A 19,596-nucleotide genomic window follows, 5' to 3' on the forward strand; every position below is an offset into this window, starting at 1 on the left:
TGGAATTATCTTCACTTGTGTGCGTTACCTTCTATTCATCAACCAGACAGTTGCCAATACCGTGCTTTCCCGTTCAATTCCACACTTTTAGAATGCATGGCTTAAATGGAGCCAGTATGGGCTTAAATGGAGCCAGTATGGGCACAAATGGAGCCAGTATGGACACAAACTGAGGTCTCATTTGAGGCGATGATGTGTCACTGACATGTTGCTCATGAGCATGTGACCAGTGTAGACTGAGTACACGACCAGTGTTGACTGAGTACACGACCAGTGTTGACTGTGTACACGACCAGTGTTGACTGTGTACACGACCCGTGTTGACTGTGTACACGACCAGTGTAGACTGTGTACACGACCAGTGTTGACTGTGTACACGACCCGTGTTGACTGTGTACACGACCAGTGTAGACTGAGTACACGACCAGTGTAGACTGAGTACACAGCCACTGTAGACCGGGTGTTACTCACTTCACAGAACACAGTGTTGTTATATGAAGCTTGTTGAAAGGTGTTTACTATATGAAGCGTATAAAGTTTGTTTGTTGAAAGGTGTTTACTATATGAAGTGTATAAAGTTTGTTTGTTGAAAGGTGTTTACTATATGAAGCGTATAAAGTTTGTTTGTTGAAAGGTGTTTACTATATGAAGTGTATAAAGTTTGTTTGTTGAAAGGTGTTTGTTATATGATAGGTATAAAGTTTGTTTGTTGAAAGGTGTTTGTTATATGATGGGTATAAAGTTTGTTTGTTGAAAGGTGTTTGTTATATGAAAGGTATGAAAGGCCATGAAAACAAACATTGACGCACCAAGAAAATAAAGGTATTTTAATAAAACTTTATTTCATTCCCAAGAACATTATTTATTCCCAACTATCCACTAGGGCTGACCCCTATTAGTCGACTAATCGGTCGAAAGGAGCCATAGTCGAATAGCCAACCTCTTAGTCGAATACAAAAAAAATATATATTTATAATTATTATTTTTTATTTATCATTCCTTCCAAAAGAAAGGAGGCCTAGAAGCGTGGCTAACACTAATGGCACGCATACCAGAGGCTAACTGCCTACGAAAACAGGCACAGAGGCACTGAAAGAGGATTTCACCCATCTAATGAACACACTAGACTAGACAAATATCAAGATGTATCCATCAGTGGACCAATTGCATGCTTTTGCAGAGGACAAGAAGCCTTCAGTCGACTCCTTCAGACATTAAGCACCCCCACAGCCCAAATGGAATGATAAAAATAAAAAAAAAAAAAAATAAATAAATAATTATTAAAAATATATATATTTTTTGTCGACCAATAGTCGACTAACGGCAAATTTTGGCCAATCATAGTCGACCATCCAAATCCTTAGTCGGGGGCAGCCCTACTATCCACTCATTGTTAAAACAATGAAACCTTAAGAAATGTTTTCATAGGAGATCCGAGAAAAATTTACAAATAACAAGGACCTCTTATTGTTTCATAAACCAATAAGTGTAATCCTGAAAACATCTTTATTTACAAATGTACCTGCTTCATACATCACTTGTTAATAAGCTTGTTGTTTTTCTGTACTCCAGACCATGTTAATACTGTTCAAAATACAGTAAAGCATGCTTATGATGTGGCGGCTTCCATACGCAATGAACTATGACCTATGACCCCTATAAAAAAGGTAACTGGGATGATTATGTCATCTAAAACATGCCAAATGTACGAGGAAACAAAACCAGGAACCTTTGGGAAGATTGCTCTGTATATGTATAGTTCAAACATTATCCCAAAACCCCCCAAAATGCACACAATTCCCACCCTACAATCCTAAATATTTTATAGCTGTATTTTCTTAAGTTTTGCAACACTTTACTGAAGACATACATCTATTCATAAATGGACTGCATTTATATAGCGCTTTTATCCAAAGCGCTTTACAATTTATGCCCCACATTCACCCATTCACTCACACAGTCACACACCAACGGCGGAGGGACCATGCAAGGACACTTTGACACGCTGCCGTGAGGAGCGGGAATCGAACCATGCTTACCAAAAGACCGCTCTACCTCCTGAGACACTGTCACCCCACTAGTCACAATTAATCACAATGCAGTAAGTGTGTTTTATTTATTAAAGTGTTTCTCCACAGAGAATATTATGAAAGCCATTTAATCTTTTTTTCTTGATATCCTGTTTAAATATCAGGGGAACCCACGTGGGGTGATATCCCCATGGTTTGAAAAGCCTCTTATGGTTTCCTTCACTATCATAACAAATCACAATCCATGACGGCTATATGCCTTAAGTAAAGTGTTACAAAATAATCAAAATAAGCTATCAGGGTGATAAGAACCACTCTATAGAAGACATCGGTGTATAAGAGTTCAGATTCAGCTGCAGCCATCCAATAATGCCCATCCGAGAATGGCTTATGAAGGTTGCTTTCAAAATACAATCCACTGCACGTTAACCGATCAAGCAATTCAAACTCTGCGATCTCATTACTTTGTTACTCTTGGATTAGGCCTACTGGATTATTGGATACCCACAAAATCTGTATGTGTGGACGATTTCTACCAATTTGCAGACTGTAATCAAAATTATAATCTCACAGTCTCTAGATAAACATATTTCTAAGTAGTCCAGTGAGTAATCGCTTAATTTTCCAAAAGTATCTTTAATGTTATTACTATATCTGACTGTAATCCGTGTTTTGTCACAGTAGATGAAATGGATTATTATAGGCACCACTTTTTCTTGTAATCAGACCATTGTAATCCATTACTCTTGCGGCCCTGAAAGCTACTGTCCCGGGGATGAGGACCTGGCAGAGCAGGGGTTGTCCACGACGACCACGATGGCTGGCCGAGTCTTCTGCTGCTTGGCTTTCCCCGGAGGCGACGTCAGCTCCTGCTCCTCGTCGTCCGACAGAAAGACGGGCGTCTCCACTCCGTCCTCCTCGTTGTCGTTCTGGCTGTTGGAGGACGAGGCGGAGGACGTGGAGGACACGCGGGACTTTGCGTCGAACACCTCGAGGACGTGTCGAAAGAGTCCGTTGCTTATGACTTCCTCCTCTTCTTCTTCGTCGTTATTGTTGTTGTTGTTTCCTTGGAAGGGAGAGTGAGAGGGACACCGTGTTAGACCAGTCAGACCACAGCTGTGTACCAGGGGGATATCCCGATCCGATCACGTGATTTTCCGAAGATCGGGATCGGCAAAAAAAAAAAAAAACATGTTCACGTCTTAAACTCATACGGTTTTAAATTGCATATTCATTTATTTATTGTCACACAGAGCAGAAGAATTTTGCCAAAACAAACCAATAGTATCCAGCTGCAGAACGGCAGACCAGCCACACTCTCAGACCCAAACGCATTTCCTTTGATTTAATTATACATCAAATGATTTATGTCAAGGATTGCAATGCCTCGCTTGAATGAAGTTAACTTTTCACCTGGATAACGTCAACATTCAGTGAATGTAATGTGAGAAATTGGGATAAAAAAATACCGATACCGAAAAATCGGTATCGGTAGATACTCAAAATCACATGATCGGGATCGGATCGGGAGCAAAAAAATGTGATCGGGACATCCCTAGGATGGGCTCAACTGTGGTGGTGGAATACTGTAAATGGTAAATGGTGCATTTATATAACAGCTTTCCTCCAAAGCACTTTACAATTCTATGCCTCACATTCATCCATTCACTCGCACATTCACACACCGAAGGCGGAGGCGACCGTGCAAGGTGCCGTGGTTACAATGCCGGGAGGGGCGGGACTCGAACCGGCAACCGTGTGATCAATTTCAACTCGTTCTCAAAGTAAATTTTCTCCAGGTTCTCAGAGTAGGAGATTCATCTTGAATTGAAAGGAATACTCTTCCTATTCTTGCTTTTTCACTTTATAGTGTGTATAACATTGCTGTATATACAGCATATTTACATTTATATTTTAATATTTACAGCATATATATTATTTGTCTGAATATACCTGCATATAACCCCTCTATATACTTACGTATACACCTGCATCTACTAACCCATAACTCTGTATGATAGCATGTACAATGATGCTGTATATATATATATTTATTCTCACCACAGTATATCTATCCACACCTGTCTGTATTTACCTGCACATAGTCCTTTTACATATCTATATCTGTACATATCGATATATCGATCTATTATCAATGATCCAATAGGATTTATGCAACGTAAAAAGATTGGTTCATATTGCGATACTCTTATTTTGAAAATCCTGTGGCGAGTCGTATCCGCCCAACAGCACAGCAGTAGCATGATGTGAAACGCTGTGTAGACATTACAGCAGGGCAGGGCTACAGATAGAGTGTGACTATTTTGCGACCCAAAATAAGTCCCTGCATTTCTTTTTTCGCAACAGGTCAAATGCATCTAACATGCTTTGCATCCTCGCCATTCCTTTATGCGCATGTCACGTTAAAGACTGAAATTAACGTTATGTTAGCTAACTAAGCTAAGCTAACCCTGATCAGAGCCATAGAGAGAACAGCAGAGGTCCATTAGTGGGGACTGGGGAAGGGGCATTCTCCCTTTGTGTGTGCGTGTGTGCATGTGTGTGTGTGTGCGTGTGCGTGCGTTTGGAAAGACCAGATGAAGTCAGAGGAGTATATTATATTTATAGTTTATAGTAGATTTACTGAGGATGGACAGATAATGTTGATATTCAAACATAAAAAATACAATACATAATAAATGTATTCATGGTCATCATGCAACATAAAACAATTGTAGGAATGGTTTGGGAGAGGAAGGGGTTTTAGGTTGCATGTTGTGAGTTCCAAAAAAATTTACTTAAAGTTTAAAGCTCAATATGTCAAAACGTGGCACTTTACAGTGAACAGGAGGTCTATTTGTATTCAAAACAATAGATTGTCTTTCATTTAAATGTCTGGAAGAGCTCAAAAATAAAAATGTCAAATGACTTTTTTTAGTTGATCTAAATGTTACTGATTGTGTTAAATGGTCATATAATATCGTCTCATATCGATCGCAGGCACCTGAATCGTATCGTATCGTATCGTGGCAGACTTTGTGATATCTGCAAATATCGTATCGTTGTCCAAAGAATCGATGAAACTGGTGATGCCCACCCCTAGTACCTACATCTGATTAGTACTACACTCAGTAGTACTATTTTGTATATTTTGTACCCAGTTTAACCACCTGTACATTGTATATCACTGTTGCACGTTACTGCTACATTTGCACTCTGGTTGGATGCCAAACTTATTTATGTTGTACTTTACTTGTGCTGTATAATGACAATACATTTGAATCTAATCAAAATTTTGACATTTTAATCTTTATGTGGAAATAATTCAATTATTTCCACATAAAGATAAACATTTCTAATTTAGATTAGATTCAAATGTATTTATACATATTATATTATATTATATTATATTATATTATATTATATTATATTATATTATATTATATTATATTATATTATATTATATTATATTATATTATATTATATTATGTGAAGAAGCAGGAATACCAGTGTGCTCCAGTATTCCTTTCAAGTCATGGGTTTTATGATGCAATCCTCCCACCTGGTTCCCCTTCATCCCCGGAGGAGCTGAGGAAGACGTCCAGTGCCTCCTGGTCTGAGATGTCCAGCAGCTCCATCTGCTCCAACATGTCCACGTTCACCTCCATGGACGACACGCTGCCAATGGGGGCTGACGGGGGACGAGCAAGAGGTCAGCGACGTGCTCTGATAGTTTACTTAAGTACAAATACCCTGACACAGAATGACTCAAGTAAAGGTGAAAGTACCTCATTTACAATCCTACTTAAGTAAAGGTACAAATACCCTGACACAGAATGACTCTAGTAAATGTGAAAGTACCACATTTATAATCTTACTTAAGTAAAAGTACAAACATCCCGACACAGAATGAATGGTGAAGGTGTCATGTTTCCTGCCACGCAGTGCTCTCTCCCTCTCTCTTTCCCCTTCTCCCGCTCTCATTATGGGTCAAGTAGGTGCAGGTGTGGTGTTCAGCGTGGCAGCTGATCTGACGTCTGTGGACATATTACATCGGGTATATAACCCCGCCCCAGATGTGGAGAAGCTGTCAGATCGTAAACTCTCGTTACCAGTTAGTCGTGTTACTGCTCGTATTCACTATTCTGATACTTCTAGTTGTTCGCCTGGGTCTCATGTTCTTTGACCGTGTCTAACGCTGTACTCTCGTCCTCTCTCCTCAGCCTGCTCGGCGAAGACCTGGTGACACTGGCCTGGCTCACAAGGAACTGCTCTGACACCTGCCCGGTTGACTATCCCTGTCCCTGCTCTGACCCCCGTCTGTCTGACTCACTTGTCCCCACGCACACCCCCGGAGAATTTGCGTATCGCAAATTTGTGTATCGACCCCTGCCTGGACATTGACCATTCTATTAAATATACCCATATTGGGTTTTATCCAGACCTGTCTGCCGTTTCTCTTTGTCTGCATATTGGGTTTCAAACACAACCGTGATAGAAAGTACCTTATTTACAATCCTACTTAAGTAAAGGTACAAATACCCTGACACAGAATGACTCTAGTAAAGGTGAAAGTACCACATTTATAATCCTACTTAACCTGTTAAGCCTTAAGGTCCCCCTATATGGGGACCCGGCTTTTCTTTATCATAAATCGATCAATAGAGACCGTATTAGATCCCCAAAAGCCACACTCATTGGCTACAACCCTGTGCAAAGATTTTCGAGATCGCCAAATGATTGACGGAGCTAGAGCCCCGGGAGTCGGGGATGGTAATGTGTACTTTTGCGTACTTTGGGGCACGCCTCACATATCGGCATGTAACTCGAGAACCGCTGAACTTTTGTCACCTGAAAGGGCAATCGACAGGCAACAAATAGGGCTTTAATTCTATCTATATGTAGCATCCTGAATATTCTGCTAAGTATTCAGAAGTGCTGACTAACTGTTACTTTCCCTGTGTGTGTATAAAGTGTGATAAACAGTGTTCCTTTTGATATCTCGCCCGGTCTAATAACGAGGTGAAGTGCTACTCTTCTCCGGCTTCATTATGGATCACTAACATAACATTGAAGCATCTTTCTCCCGTGCTGAAGTGGTCCTATAGTGGGATCAGTTGCGGTTGCCAGCAGGGGGCAGTGGTGGCAGGTGGAGCGGAGGAGAAAGGGAAGCAACGAGGAAGAGAGGATTACCTGGGAGCCAGAGCACCAGGAAGCTCTCTTCGGCAGTGAACTCGACCATGAACAGTCGCAACGGGCGTGTGCTCAAACAAGCCCCGTTGAAGGAGTGATGTTGAAGAGCCCCGTTGGAGAGCGATGGGTGATAAGAAGTACTTGCTAGTTGACGTGTTATCCTAGAAGTACCAGCGATAGTGTGTGAGTAAGCGATACAGAACGAAGGACTAACGTCCATAGTTAACGGGTTATAGTATAAAGGTGCGGTGTATTAGCATGCTGCTAACGGCTCCATCTGACTCCAGTAGACTACCGGGCGCGCGGCGCTGAAGACCGGTGGTACAGTCAGCCACGTTGCGTTAGTAGTACAACCGATAGCAGGAGGGTGCACTCAGACCCGCAGTTTAGCTGTGTTTAGGGTAGCCAAACAGTATTAGCTCGCGCGCCAGCATCAAACAACAGCCGCAGTGGACGTCTCCCCGACGCCGCAGAGGACGCCTCTTCCCACCAGCAGAGGTCGCCACCACAGCACGCTCCTCCAGTTCACCACTGCCCATGCTGTTCACCCCAGCCCGCTGGCTGTGCTCGCGGGATCGCCCGACGCCATCTTGTCACCTGGACGAGAGGTGATAGGAGTGGGTCCGCCATCTTGGCTAAGTACGAACGGTACCTCGTGTGCCCACAGCAATGTCCATTCAAGCGAACGCTAACGACCAGTGTCTAAGGGGTACCCCAAACAATATAAGCCGGCTTTAGTGTAGGTTTTATTTGGTAACGTGGGCCCACATTTACTTGGTTTCTTTTGTATTTTTGTATTATTATTATTATTATTATTATTATTATTATTATTATTATTATTGTTATTTGAATTCCCAATGAATCATCTACTTTGTGCCTGGGTCTCCCCTAATCTAAGCGGGGTTATTATTAATGTATTGAGCATGCGGTGCCTATGATGGGAATAGTGTTCCCCTACATTACCAGTGAGAGCACCCGGTGCCGTTTATGAATACGTGCTATCTGAATAATCTGAAGTACAACTTGTAACTGATAAACTGACCAGGCTTCATATAAAGTAGACAGAATTGGGAGCACTGTGTGTGTGTCTGTTTCTTCCATATATGCTAACCTAACCCCTGGGTAAATACTTGTGACTGGTATAACTATTTAACCCTTCCACCCCATTCGCAGCACATTAATTAAAGGGTCTATACAGGTGGTCAAGGAAGGGTACTGCTTAAAGGGAAGCCCAATAACACTATTGAACTGACAGTGAGAGTGTGTGGGGAGCTACTGCTGACCGCCTTGAAAGGCGAGGGAGACCAGAGTACCATCCCCCAGGTTAGTAAATCCTGGGCCCCATCCACTCCTGCTGCACGCCCTCCAGAACGACGTTCCGGGCCAAAGACGGGGGTACATATAGATCCAATTCTATAGTATCCTGCTACCAGGTGGCTGTGTACTACTACTCCCATAAGCAGGGATAATCCACCCTTCTACATATATATTGTATTAAAAGAAATGCACACCCGAGCCACTAGAGATCGGCAAAGAATCGTCCACATGTGGGCCCTTGGATGTTAAGAGGTCAATGTTTTTAAATATTTTTTTTGTAGCCAAGAGTAAAGACCATAACCCTATCAAAAACAGTAGTCAAAGTGTATATTTTCATTTTTACCGATGTTTTATACGATTTATCGGAAATACAAATTTATTGAAAAATGCGAATTATCGTAAAAAATGCAAGAAATGACTAAATCCAGAGTCAACCCTGCCATTGGAAAGAGGAGCATTTTCCCTATCCATAGATGTATGATTTGGCCATAATAAGGTCAAGGTCAAGTTCAAGGTCAAATATGAATTTATAATTAAAGTCGATTATCATTCATTACTGTATCTACAAATCCTTCTGTTTAATCATCTTCCCGCGGTTCATTTGCTTAGATTCTTTGTACACATGATCTCAATAAGGTGGTGAATGAGCTCAGTGAGCATTTTCTCCTACTCGTATACATTTTTGATCATCATCATCATCATCAAAATCATAAATCATAATTAATCATAATTAATTTATTCATTACAATTTACTCAGCCTAGTAACAGACACAATATTTCTGACACTGGAAATACATACCCCCAGGTCCCTAGATGTTCCTAGATACCAAGAACATGCTAATTGACCTTGCAGAAGTGGAGCAATCTTTCATTTACTTAGGCATGTACATTTAGGCGAAAACGGTCTACAGATTAACAGGTTAAGTAAAAGTACAAATACCCTGACACAGAATGACTCTAGTAAAGGTGAAAGTACCACATTTATAATCCTACTTAAGTAAAAGTACAAATACCCTGACACAGAATGACTCTAGTAAAGGTGAAAGTACCACATTTATAATCCTACTTAAGGAACACACCAACATTTTGGGAAATTAGCTTACCGTCTTCTCCAGAGAGAGACAAGAAGATAGATACCAGTTTCCTCTCTGTGGAAAAGCCATCTGGCTGCATATAGACGCACAGAGAGGAAACTGGTATATCTATCTTCTTGTCTCTCTCTTTAAGTAAAAGTAATATAAGTGCTTAAAATGCTGAAAGTAAAAGTACATATTTCCTGCAGACGAGTGCTCGTGCATATATCCAGATTGTCTTTGTACAATAATCAATTCAAACTCGCTCACTGTGTACATATAGAATAGAATCTTTATTGTCATTGTTGGTACAACTAAATTGGGTTTAGAGCATCACCACTGGCATACAAACATACTGAATATAGCATATACATAATAATATCAATAATAACAATGTCCCAAGTGCAATAAATAGTACAGTGACAGTCCAGTTGAGTTAATGGATGGAGGGGGGGGGGGGGGCGTTGGCTTGCAATGGATGGAATAGTGTATAGTGTATAGTGCAGCAATGCAAGTGCGGTTCACAGTTATTGTTGTAGAAGTGGGAGTTATGTCACCGGGGGTTGGGGATGGGGGGTGCGAGGGGGGCAAGTTGATCGTTGAGCAGCCTGACAGCCAGTGGATAGAGAGACTGTTGGTCAGTCTGCTAGTACCGGACTGGATGGATCTGTACCCTCGACCAGAGGGCAGCAGTTGGAAAAGATGGTGTGCTGGGTGGAACTGGTCCTGTAGGATGTTATTCACACGACGTAGGCAGCGGGAGGTGAAGACTGTGGAGATATCTGGAAGGCTAGCTCCAGTGATCCTCCTCGCAGCCTTGACCACTCTATGGAGGGCCTCCTTTTCTGCCCTGGTGCAGCTGGAGAACCACACCAGTAGTCCGTAGGTGAGCACTGAGCACACTCTCTACTGCGCAGTGGTAGAAGTTAGCCATCAGTCCCTGTGGGAGTTTTGCCCATTTAAGTTTCCCTAGATAGAAAAGGCGTTGCTCCCCCAGGACAGGTCATCAGTCATAGTCACGCCCAGAAACTTAAAATTTGAAACCCTCTCCACCTCCTCGCTTCCAATGAACTTTGATTCATTTCCAATGAATGTTTCAAGTTTTGTTTTTATTTGTCACATATAAGGTAAATGTACATTACATTTAAAAAATGCTTGGTTCTGTATGAGCCTCCTGAGATTGTGCTTCATACAAAAAGGAGGTAGAGATGTAGATGTCTGGAAGTAAATGAAACCCAGCCCTGGAGTGCGCATGTACAGTATATATTTTTATGTATGTACATGTGTGTGTGTGTGTGCGCGCGTGTGTGTGTGTGTGTGTGTGTGTGTGTGTGTGTGTGTGTGTGTGTGTGTGTGCGCGCGCGCGTGTGTGTGTGTTCAGACTCACGTCTCCTGTAGTCTCTCACAGTGAGGTGTGCTGAGGACAGGTAAAGGTCCACGTCATGCTGGAAGACTTCTTCAAAGAAGCGCTGTCTCTCTTTCAGCTTGAGCTGCTGGGGCGCGTCCACATCGGACACCCTCTGCCCGTGGTCTGCCGCCTCCGCTGGTGAAACAACACAGATATCCACCATTATAACAAAGGACGGAGTAGGAGCTCAGAAGGGAAGTCGTTTTAAAAAGGTGATTTTCCACTTCTCATTGGGGAGGATTTATGTAAAGTATTATCCCACCACTATGAACATATTAAATATTAAAAAGAACTCTGACTACTGGCAGGAAAGAAAAACTTGCAATGGAATTTACTTTTTAAGACCTTTGATTACAAAATATTAACATTTCAGTGAAGTTTTAAATGTAAATTTTTTTATTTAATTATAATCTTTTTAATATTGAGCAATAAATCACATAATGTGTACTTGTCCAAAGACAATATACTCTTTCTAGGAATAAGACTCTTTTATATTTAATCACCAGCTTTGGTGGAATTCTACTCTGATTGGACTGTGGCCAGATAAGCAGAAGTGTAACCAGCAGGGGGCGATGCTGAGCCAGAGAGAGAAACACAGGAGAGGGATGCAGCTTAGAAGAGTTCTCCATGAGCAGAAACAGACTGGATAGTATTGATCATGCACACAGTGGCGTGCTACCCCTCCCAAGAAGACTAGAACATGGCCAAACACATTGAATACTATATACTGACGGGATGCACCACCGCATCGTTTGGAAACGCCAACCAGAACGACCGCAGAGCACTGGAGAGAGTAGTGCGAACGGCTGAAAAGATCTGCGGATGCAAGCTACCCACCATAGACAGTATATTCACAGAGCAGTGTGTCAGCAAGGCACACAGGATCCTGAAAGACCCCGGCCAGCCACCCGAACCACAAACTGTCTGAGCTCATGAGCAGACGGTAGCGCACTCTCAGGTCCACAAGAGAACACTGAACAGCTACTTCCACCGGGCAAACAGACTACTGTATTACACACAAAAGCACCTTAAGTGACTTACACACCACACAAGCACACTTATTACACACACACACACGTGGGCAAATACTGCGGCATGGTCATGCTGGACCTACAAAAGGCCTTCGACACTGTCAATCACTCCATTCTGATTGACAAGCTAAAAGCAATTGGTTTTGATAGTTTATCAGTGAGCTGGATGCAATCCTACCTGGAGGGGAGAGAACAGATGGTGGAGGTAAACGGTACTCTATCCCCCCCCCTCACAGTGAGCTGTGGTGTTCCACAAGGAAGCATACTAGGACCGCTACTGTTCCTAATTTATGCAAATGACATGTCGTCAGCTTGTGACTGCAACTTGTTCCTGTTTGCGGATGACTCAGCCCTGCTGGTCTCTGACAAGAACAAGTTGCAGGTTGAAAAAACCTTCAGCTCGGAACTAGGCAAAATCTGCATATGGCTCGCTGATAACAAACTATCATTACACATGGGCAAAACAGAGTCCATTCTCTTCGGTTCAAACTCAGCAAGACCGATGGCTTCTCAGTTACAGTGGGTGACAATATTGTCACAAGGAAAGATGAAATTACCTACCTGGGTTCCATCCTAGAGGCAAATCTTTCCTGTGACAAAATGGCATCCAATGTAATAAAAAAAAGTCAACCAACAAACTAGATTCTTGTACCGGATCTCCTCTCTGGTAAACAAGAATACTAGTGATGCACGATATATCGGCCGCCGATATAATATCGGCCGATATGGCCGTTTTTTTTACACATCGGTATCGGTCCGATATCAAGATAGGACCGATATTAAAAAAATATATATATATGTTTTTTTTTTCTTTTTACATGTTTTGGCCTTAAATAGTTTCAAAATATCAGTAATTTCTGAAAATAAGTTACAAAAGTAAAAAAATTATGCGTTTTGGAAAATTATTTTATTTGATTATCATAAAAAAGTGTTTTCTATACAGAGATATCGACATCGGTAAATATCGGTATCGGCCAGAACAGCAATATTAATATCGGTTATCGGTATCTGCCACAATTTTCACATCGGTGCATCACTAAAGAATACCCTGAAGACTCTGGCAGGAGCACTCATTCAAGGGTACTACGACTATGCGTGCACCTCATGGTACCAAAGCACCTCAAAGGCGCTAAAAACAAGATTACAAACATCACAAAACAAACTAGTCACTACTACTACTTGACCTTACCCCTAGAACCCACCTCACCCTGCACACTTTGACAACCTAGGATGGCTTAGAGTAGACGACAGAGTACAGCAACTTGCAATGGGCCTGGTCTACAAGATACACTATACTACGGTTGAGGAGCCGGGAAAAACAAGCATCTCACATTTTGTGTGTACATTTAAAAAAGCTGTGACAATAAAATAATCTGAAGCTATTTATTTTTATTTTCATAAGCAGTAACCCCAAACCAAACAGCAGCCACTACAAGCGCGTCTCTACATACCGACAGCAGCAGTCTCCTTCCTATCGATTTATAATCTGTGAATGTTTTCTCAGCCTTTGAAACCATTTTCTATGTTGCTTGCTATTGTGTAAGTATGATCCACTTCAATACCTTCAAAACCTGGTACAAGGTACAAATGACCTCACCAGCACAGATGTCAGGATGCTAATGAAAACATATTGTCCTAATAGTCATCTTACTCTACTTCCCTGTACTGTAGAGACCCCTGCCCACTCCGGATTGCCTTGCAAATTCTTGATTCTCCCGCTATATTAATCTAGCTTAGAATCGCACACAATCCCATTTTCCACCTCATCAGTGCCATTGTAATAAAGCAGAGTGCAAATCCCATGTCCGGAAGGAGGGGGGGGGGGGTGCACAAGAGGACTGTAAATACCAGAGTACGTGTCCAGCAGAGAGGGAGAGGGAGATGGTACTACTTTAAACAAAACTAGGGTGGTGTAGAGAGAGAGAGAGAGAGAGAGAGAGAGAGAGAGAGAGAGAGAGAGAGAGAGAGAGAGAGAGAGAGAGAGAGAGAGAGAGGGCCCATCAGTAACAGCTGTCTTTACAGAGAGGTACTCCAAGCCAAGTCAAAACAATATCTGTTCAGTGAGAGTAGCTACTCCAAGACAGACATAACATTTGCAAAATCAAATGAATGTACAGGAACTTGTCTTGGTGACGATGGTGCAACAGACAGAGCATTTCCATTGCACTCAATTTAGACGGCATGTGCCCCCTGCTTCCTGTCTCTCTCTCTCTCTCTCTCTCTCTCTCGCTCTGTCCTCTGTCACATTCACCAGCTCTCTATGACTTGACAGATTAAATCCAACACTCAGGTTGGTGCTCTGAAAGAAGGTACAACGTAAGCACTCCCATCATCTTTCCTTTGTTCACGCGACGCGCTGCGTTTCTCTCTCTGAGTGCTTTGTGGAACGTCAAGTGTGTTTAGTTAGAAGTGGTGGCGTCAAGTCTGCCGTCATGTCTTTTAATGGAATGCAGAATCAAACAGGGTTGTAGTTGCTAAAGCAAACAGGGGTCTCTAGGTAGACTTGGGGCAGACTATCACACTATCAGACTCCTGTGTAGAACAACAGCGCTCACTGCCTTTTATGGTGAGTTCCTGGAACACCGTTGAATTGTTGTGCTTCAAAAAAAAGAAAGAAACATGAGACTTGGTCGAAACCTAGTATATGGCTGGACTGTGCCGACCAATCATAACTTCAGTGACATCGTTGGTCACCTCATCCAGCTGATCCAACTTCATCACTCACTTTCAAGTTCAAGTTTCAAGTTTAGTTTTTATTTGTCACATATATAAAGTACATGTACATTATAGTGAAATGCTTGTTTCTGTATGACCCTCCTCCTGAGATTGTGCTTCATACAGTAAAGATTAAAAGAGTAAAGACCAAACACAATACAAAATATACAATATACAAAAGTCAAATGTACAAAATGCAATGTAGAATGGATGAATTATGTTATATAGAGTCCACATTGAGCAGCCTGATGGCCTGGGGATAGTCTAACTTCATCATCACTCAGATCAAGTATGACAATTATGAATGTATTGTGCATACAGTGGCAGATTAACGTTAGCGCTTTTAAATGCCAATATGGACTTTATATAATGTTTGTTTCTCACATTAGTTTCAACCCAGAAGTAGTGTAGGAACAGACCCTGGAACAAAATGGGCACCTCACCAGCCTCTCAATACAGAGCAGCTCTCTTTCTGTCAACATGGCTGTCTGGAAGCATTCATAATCCTGAATTTCACCCAATCTTATTTTATCTTAACCACCACCACAAGAAAATGCTTAATTTCTGTGCAATGGAGTAGGTAAACATTGGAAAATCAAGATGTAACTGTACCACTGTGACTTGTTTACAATACAATTTGTGTTTATATATTTCTCATATGAACACATAGCAACCCACCAACATGGGGGGGGAAATGGGCATTTCAAAATGATGTGTGAAATATGTGAAGCTATGTGGATGTGAGCGTGTGTGTGTGTGTGTGTGTGTGTGTGTGTGTGTGTGTGTGTGTGTGAGAGAGAGAGTGATGGCTGACAGATCCAGTGAGAGAACAAAGACAGGTCCTGAGAGCAGCTGAAAGGAAGTATAGAAAGTCACGCCTCACTGCTGACATCGACACATATCACAACCTCTTGTTAACATTCTCCAAAACCATTACTAATGCCAAAGCTTCTTTCTTTCACCATAGGATCGAGGCCTCTGCCAAGAATCTTCGCAAACTGCATGCTACCATGTCCTCCCTCCTCACTCCCCCCCCCACCCCCCCCCCTCCCTCATCTTTCTCTGCCGAAGACTTTGCGATCTTCTTTGAGGAAAAAGTGGAGAACATCCGCAGCTCCTTCTCCCAACCCCCACCCATTCCAAATGCTGAATCGAGAACCTCATCCTTCACTCTGTCATCTTTCTCTCCCATTACAGAAGCCGAGACCCTGACACTGGTAACGTCGAACCGTCCGACTACATGCCAGCTGGACCGGCTACCTTCCCCACTCCTCCAGACCATAGCACCAGACATCCTCCCATTCCTAACTGCAACCATCAACTCCTCACTCAACTCGGGGGTGGTCCCCACCTCCCTAAAACAAGCCAGAGTCACGCCCCTCATAAAAAAACCATCCCTGAACCCTACCGTCATAGGCAACTACCGTCCTGTCTCTCTTCTCTCCTTCCTTTCTAAAACACTTGAACGTGCTGTATCCAACCAACTTACTGCTTATCTCTTACAGAATGACCTCCTAGACCCTAATCAGTCAGGCTTCAGGACTGGTCACTCCACAGAGACAGCCCTCATTGCGGTCACAGAGGCACTTCACTTAGCAAAAGCGAAAGGCCTCTCCTCTGTCCTGATTCTCCTAGATCTATCTGCAGCCTTCGACACAGTCAACCACCAGATCCTCCTCGCGGCCCTCGCAGGAATGGGAGTGGCTGGCTCTGCGCTGACATGGTTGTCATCATACCTCAATGACCGCTCCTACCAAGTGTCATGGAGAGGGACCCTGTCGGCCACCCGCCCCCTGCGGACGGGTGTCCCCCAGGGCTCGGTTTTAGGACCCCTTCTCTTCTCCCTCTACACTAAATCACTGGGTAACATTATCACGTCTCATGGCTTCTCCTACCACTGTTATGCCGACGATATCAACTCTTCCTCTCCTTCCCTCCCTCAGATATCCACGTCTCTGAGCGGATCTCGGCCTGTCTGTCCGACATCTCCGCCTGGATGACGACCAACCACCTCAAACTGAACCTAAGCAAAACAGAATTGCTCCACCTGCCGGCCAAATCCTCCCCCCTGACCGACCTTTCCATCACAGTCGAGAATGCAGCTGTGACCGCGTCCCCGACCGCCAAGAACCTTGGTGTTGTCCTCGACGACCAGTTGAACTTCTCTGCTCACATCGCAGCGACAACCAGAACCTGCCGATTCCTCCTGAGCAACGTCAGAAGGATACGCCCCTTCCTGACATAAGAAGCCACCCAACTCCTCGTCCAATCAACAGTCATCTCCCGCCTCGACTACTGCAACGCACTGCTCGCTGGCCTCCCGGCCACTGCCACTAAGCCTCTTCAACTCATTCAGAACGCAGCGGCCCGCCTGATCTCAAACCTACCGAAGTCGGCCCATGTCACCCCACTTCTTAGGGACCTGCACTGGCTCCCCATTGCTGCACGAATCCGCTTCAAGGCCCTCGACCTAGCATACCGTGCGGCAAAGGGAACTGCTCCCGCCTACCTCCGGTCAATGGTCTCTAACTACACACCCTCAAGACCCCTACGCTCTGCATCTTCTGGCCGCCTCAGACCTACTCCTATCCAAGCTCCGGGAGGGTCATCAAAGAGAAGTCGCCTATTCTCAGTCCTTGCCCCACAATGGTGGAATGAACTACCCACCCCAGTTAGGACAGCCGAAACACGTCCAATCTTTCGCCGTCGACTAAAGACGCACTTCTTCAACCATTATCTGAATTAAAAAAAAAAAAAAATCTAACCCTAACTAACCATACTGTCATGCACTTGTCCTAATAAACTAACCTACACTGTAGCACTCAACACTTTGATGAACATTGTTACTCAGCTGATAGAGTTGTGCTCTTCCTGATGGCTTGTCGTACAGAACTTGTAAGTCGCTTTGGATAAAAGCGTCAGCTAAATGACTAAATGTAAATGTAAAGAGAGAGAGAGAGAGAGAGAGAGAGAGAGAGAGATTTTTGATTTTATAAAAAACTTAATTTTTTACTAAAACTAAAAAAGGTGCAACAAACCGTTCAAAATTAAAATACTCTACAACTCAACAAAAAACAAAACAAAAAACAAACAACAAAACAAAAAACAAAACAAACAAACAAAACAAACACAAAAAAAAAAAAAAAATCAATTAGGGACAACGATGCTGAAACTGAACCAAATTGTCATTTGAAATTTCCCCCATGGAAAAAAAACTCTAAATTTTCTAAAGTTCTGGGTGCATCAGAGAGAGAGACACCGGAGAGGCACTGTAGAAACCGTAGTCCTGAGAAGAGCGTCTCTAGCTTCACCTTTCCCCGTGTAGTACAACACATCAGGCCTTTGTGCGTGTCCGACAGACTCCAGTCAAAGCCTATCCCGTGGATAAACAGGGCCGCCTCGTCAGCTGACCTTCCTCCTTCAGCCTTATCATGTATGCTCCTACCGTCCACCAGTTGTATATCACATGGCATCGATGATGTCAGGGGCCGAAAACAGAGCAGGGGGACCGAGATGCACTCTGGACCGACATCCTCATTAGACAGTTTGTTACCCTCGCCACCCCGTCCGAGGCCGCCTTTACCTTCCTGGTCCAGATACCGCTCCAACATCACCTCCCACTCCCCCGTGCGGAGACTGGCAGCCCCCAGTGACTTCCCATCGAGCAGACTGATTCGAGAGCTCAAAGCCCTGATGAAACCCATTCCGAACATAGGGTAGAAATTAACCAGCAAAGTCCGCTTTACCATTCTCCTCCAAGGCTGAATCTGGAAACCGTCTATTCCGGCGTAGAACGTGTTGAGCCCCACAGTCATACCTTCCAACCCTTGAACAAGGTAACGGTGCCGGTAACATAAAAATACGGCAGAGACAACCTCCCCCATGACGACTCTGATGAAAGGTTTGCTGAAGGAGTATGGCGTGGCCTTCCCATCGGGCATGAAAACGATACGCTCCGCTCCTGTCTCTGAATCCTCCATAATCCCAGTCTTTACAAAAATCCACAAATGTATAAGAGTACATGAGATGATCAAAAAATGTCTCAGCCTCCTGGCCCCGGTAGCGGGACACCTTGAAATGTCCAGCTCTAAGTGACAACTCACCAGTCCTGTCAATAAAAAAAAACTCTCATTTAGAAATAAAAAGATAAAAAAAAAAAAAAAAAAAACTACACTGATTCCACTCCGTCCTCCACCATACTACTGCCCCGCAGTACCTTCTGCATAATCTTTCTCATCCTGTATAACTCTGTGTCAACAAAACGACCATCTCCTTGAAACCTCATATTTTTCCTTGCTGCCAAAATAAACAACTCCTTATCTGGAAAGTATTTTACTACCTCTACCCCCTTCCTGTTCTTTGTCATCCGTAAAAACAGTTTCATTGCCTCCAATGAATAGCTATCTTTATCTGAATTTGTAGATGCATCGCTCTCATATTCCTCATCCTCATCAGCGCCCATCTCCGACCATGTACTCCCTTGTGTACTCTGTGTACTCCTGAGTTCTTCCGTCACACCTGTCTTCTTAGCTTGAGAGCTTGACAACCCAACTACTTCAATCTTCCTCTTCTGCCTAACAACCTTCATCCCGTCGTCCCCCTCTTCCATGTCAATATCCTCTACTTCCTCCACCCTGACCCCCTCACCTGAGTCCTCTGACCCTGTTCCCCCAACAGCTACAGCCACCCCAGGTACACTCCCCTCTTCTGTAATCCTTCCTACCATGACCCCCCCCCCCTCATTTTCATCCCCATCAACTGTCCCTTGTATTTCAACAGGTCCACTTGCCACCTCTGTAATCCCTTCCACCACGACCCCCCCCCCCCCC

General features: G+C 43.4%; 1 protein-coding gene across 1 annotated transcript; it reads right to left on the reverse strand.

The window, feature by feature from the left end:
• Positions 1-914: 914 nt before the first annotated feature.
• Positions 915-18,471, reverse strand: LOC311229718 (dysbindin-like; the record flags this gene model as incomplete). Its single annotated transcript, XM_084315793.1, has 4 exons — positions 915-3,096; positions 5,593-5,721; positions 11,001-11,156; positions 18,351-18,471. 4 exons carry the CDS (start codon positions 18,469-18,471, stop codon positions 2,792-2,794), a joined length of 711 nt encoding a protein of 236 aa, XP_084171919.1. The 3' UTR covers positions 915-2,791.
• Positions 18,472-19,596: the final 1,125 nt, after the last annotated feature.

This window comes from Notolepis coatsorum (assembly GCF_963971535.1).
Source record: "Notolepis coatsorum genome assembly, chromosome: 6".
NCBI classification, from domain to species: Eukaryota; Metazoa; Chordata; class Actinopteri; order Aulopiformes; family Paralepididae; genus Notolepis; species Notolepis coatsorum.